Raw genomic sequence first — 2,744 nt, 5'->3', positions numbered from 1 at the left:
AGCGTCAGAGAGAGGAGCTCAGCTTATGGCAGCAGCAGCGTCTCCTCCTCCAGGAGTAGAGCTTCTTGGAGGAGGAGCTTAATATATAAGAGATAACATTAAATTAAAAAAAGTTAACTGAGAGCCTCACTGCATTTTATTTCAATATATTTTATTTTGTGCTTTACATTTCCACCATAAATTGGTGCCTTAAAATTCCCCACATTGCAGGAACTGAAGCGTTGATGCTCAAAATGGGAGATAACAATAATATCATAAAGTCCAATAATGTAAACAGTTTCATAATAATTTCTGCAGTAAGTCTGGATTCTATATTCTTCACACCGAGTTATTGAATACCCATCTGAGGCCGTCCTTTGTTTGTTTGCATGAATATGTGTCAGCTGCTCACTGTAAATGATCAAAGTATACAAATAGTGGTAACATTCAAAAGGTAACAAAAAAATGCTTTCTTTCATTTATTTTATTTTTTTCACAATACAATTCAAAACTATGTTTTTTTATATATTGACAAACCAGACACTGAAAACCAACAGTTGAAGAGAAAACTCTTAAGTATTATTATATGAATTATTAATATTCAACAGCAACAACAATTTGGTTTATGTTGTTTGTGTTTTTCTTAATAGAATTTGACCCAACTTTGCCTCTCAATGGCAGAAGCACAAGCTCCTGCTTTAAAAAATGTTGCCGTTTACTTTAGGACTATTGTAAAATGTAACTAGACCTTTAACTAACACCCACAAACAATGATTCTAATAGAGTTCATGAAAAACAAAAAATTCTGAGTGTCAATAGAATAAAAATGTTCTGTTGGTAAAGTCATCCTGATGAATTGTTCTTTATTAAGTGTTGAAATATCACAACCAATTGTTTTTAATTATTATTATCACATTGTTGGAGTTGATGGTACTGTGGCACATGGCCGCTTCATGCTACATGCTACATGCTAAAGGCTACATGCTACATGCTACATGCTACATGCTACATGCATTACCTACAGGCCACAGTGTAAATGATCTTTTCATCATTTAGGATTGGTGAAACTAGATAGTGAACTACATGGACAGTATTCTGACTGATTTATACAACAAAACGATTAGATTACATTCTGATCTAATGAATTCCAAAGGACATACATGAGGGAGTCTCCAGTATATTCTTTATCTTATTAATGGTCATTGACTGGACAAAAGATTGAGAAACTTCTCCATTACACAGTTTTCCAGAACAATCCACTCAGGTGTTTATAAATTTCTTTCATTTTCAGTCCGTAGATGATCGGATTAAAGAGAGGATGATACAAAATAATTAGTAAACTCAAAATCAAACGTATAGTTTTGGGAAAATCAGTGTCCAGTCGAGCTATAATAACATCATACGTAATCAAACAAGAGAAGCTGATTAGAACCAGCAGGTGAGGAAAACAGGTCTGTGCAGCTTTGCTCCTGACTTCTCTGCTGCTTCGATAGGTTATTATAAATATCTTTGTGTATGTAAAAACTATGAAGAGCAAAGGGAAGATTACCACATCTACTAACACAATCAAGCCATATATATTCAGTGCTTGTGAGCTCACACAGTGAAGTTTGTGAACCGTGCTGTTGCAAATGATTCCTTTCAAAGTAAAGCTACAGAGTTTTTATTGGCACTCGGTGGTATCGGCACTGACATCTGTAAAGCAGGCACAACCCAAGCTGAAATCAGGAGGATTTTAACAGTGTTTTTACTCATGATGGCTGGATATTGCAGAGGTTTACATATAGACACATATCTGTCGTAGGCCATGGCTGACAACAGGAAGAACTCTGAACCAGCCAGAGTGTAATATATAAACCACTGGAAGAGGCAGGCGGAATACGATATGATCTGTTTCTCAGACAAAAAGTCAATCAGAAGCTTTGGGTAGATAGCAGTGCTGTAAAGAACAGAGTTGATCAATAAAGCTGCAATAAAAATGTACATAGGCTCATGGAGGTTTTTGTGAATCACTATGAGGCACACAATAGTAGAATTACTGCAGATTATTAGAATAAATGCTGTAAACATGATCACAAAATACAGAAGTCCATATCTGTGCACTTCCACATGCCCACCAAAAGTTATATATGTCACATTAAATTCATTATCCATTAATGATGTCAAAAACAAAATGTTAATGGAAGAACCAGGTACATTACTAGAAGTCTCATACAACCTGCATCAGATGATTGATTCAGTCATCCGTACCTTGATGTGCACTGGCAAACACAGAAACACATCAATTGGAACCTGATTCTGTGGGCTGTTTTTATCAGACTGCTTCAGCCTCCATGGAGCTCATTACGCTCTCCAAAGGAAAAGCTGCCTATGTGTAAACAACTTCTGAAGGCCTGAACTCACAGATATTGTTAGATTCTTTTCTATCCATTTGTGTTAGGACCTCGGTATTTCTAAAACCCTGGTTACCTCAACCCTGACCTTTTAAGATAGCAGCTTTTAACTAGAAAATTCGTCTTTTGCAGAAAACGCATGTAGATGCAGACAACTGTAATAAACTGTAAAGCATTGCTGCAAATTTAGGAATATGAAATGAAATTTGCAATGTGCATCCCTGGGGAGCACCCTATTGAAGTGATCTTGAAATATCATGAAATACTTAGTTTGGTCTAGGTAAAGATCGTCGTTTGGGTTAAAATAACCACAAAAGTGCCGTTACTAAAGTACATGACATATACATCAGTACTGATTTCTCATTTCACACA

General features: G+C 36.0%; 1 protein-coding gene across 1 annotated transcript; it reads right to left on the bottom strand.

Annotated features, from left to right (window-relative positions):
• Nucleotides 1–1,213: 1,213 nt before the first annotated feature.
• On the bottom strand, nt 1,214–2,133 carry LOC129104222 (olfactory receptor 13C2-like). The gene is given in 2 exon segments (XM_054614798.1): nt 1,214–1,638; nt 1,641–2,133. Coding segments are annotated over 2 exon segments (918 nt in total).
• Nucleotides 2,134–2,744: the final 611 nt, after the last annotated feature.

The sequence above is a fragment of the Anoplopoma fimbria genome, chromosome 16 (genome assembly GCF_027596085.1).
Source record: "Anoplopoma fimbria isolate UVic2021 breed Golden Eagle Sablefish chromosome 16, Afim_UVic_2022, whole genome shotgun sequence".
In the NCBI taxonomy this organism is placed as follows: domain Eukaryota; kingdom Metazoa; phylum Chordata; class Actinopteri; order Perciformes; family Anoplopomatidae; genus Anoplopoma; species Anoplopoma fimbria.
This window is presented reverse-complemented; position numbering and strand designations above follow the sequence as displayed.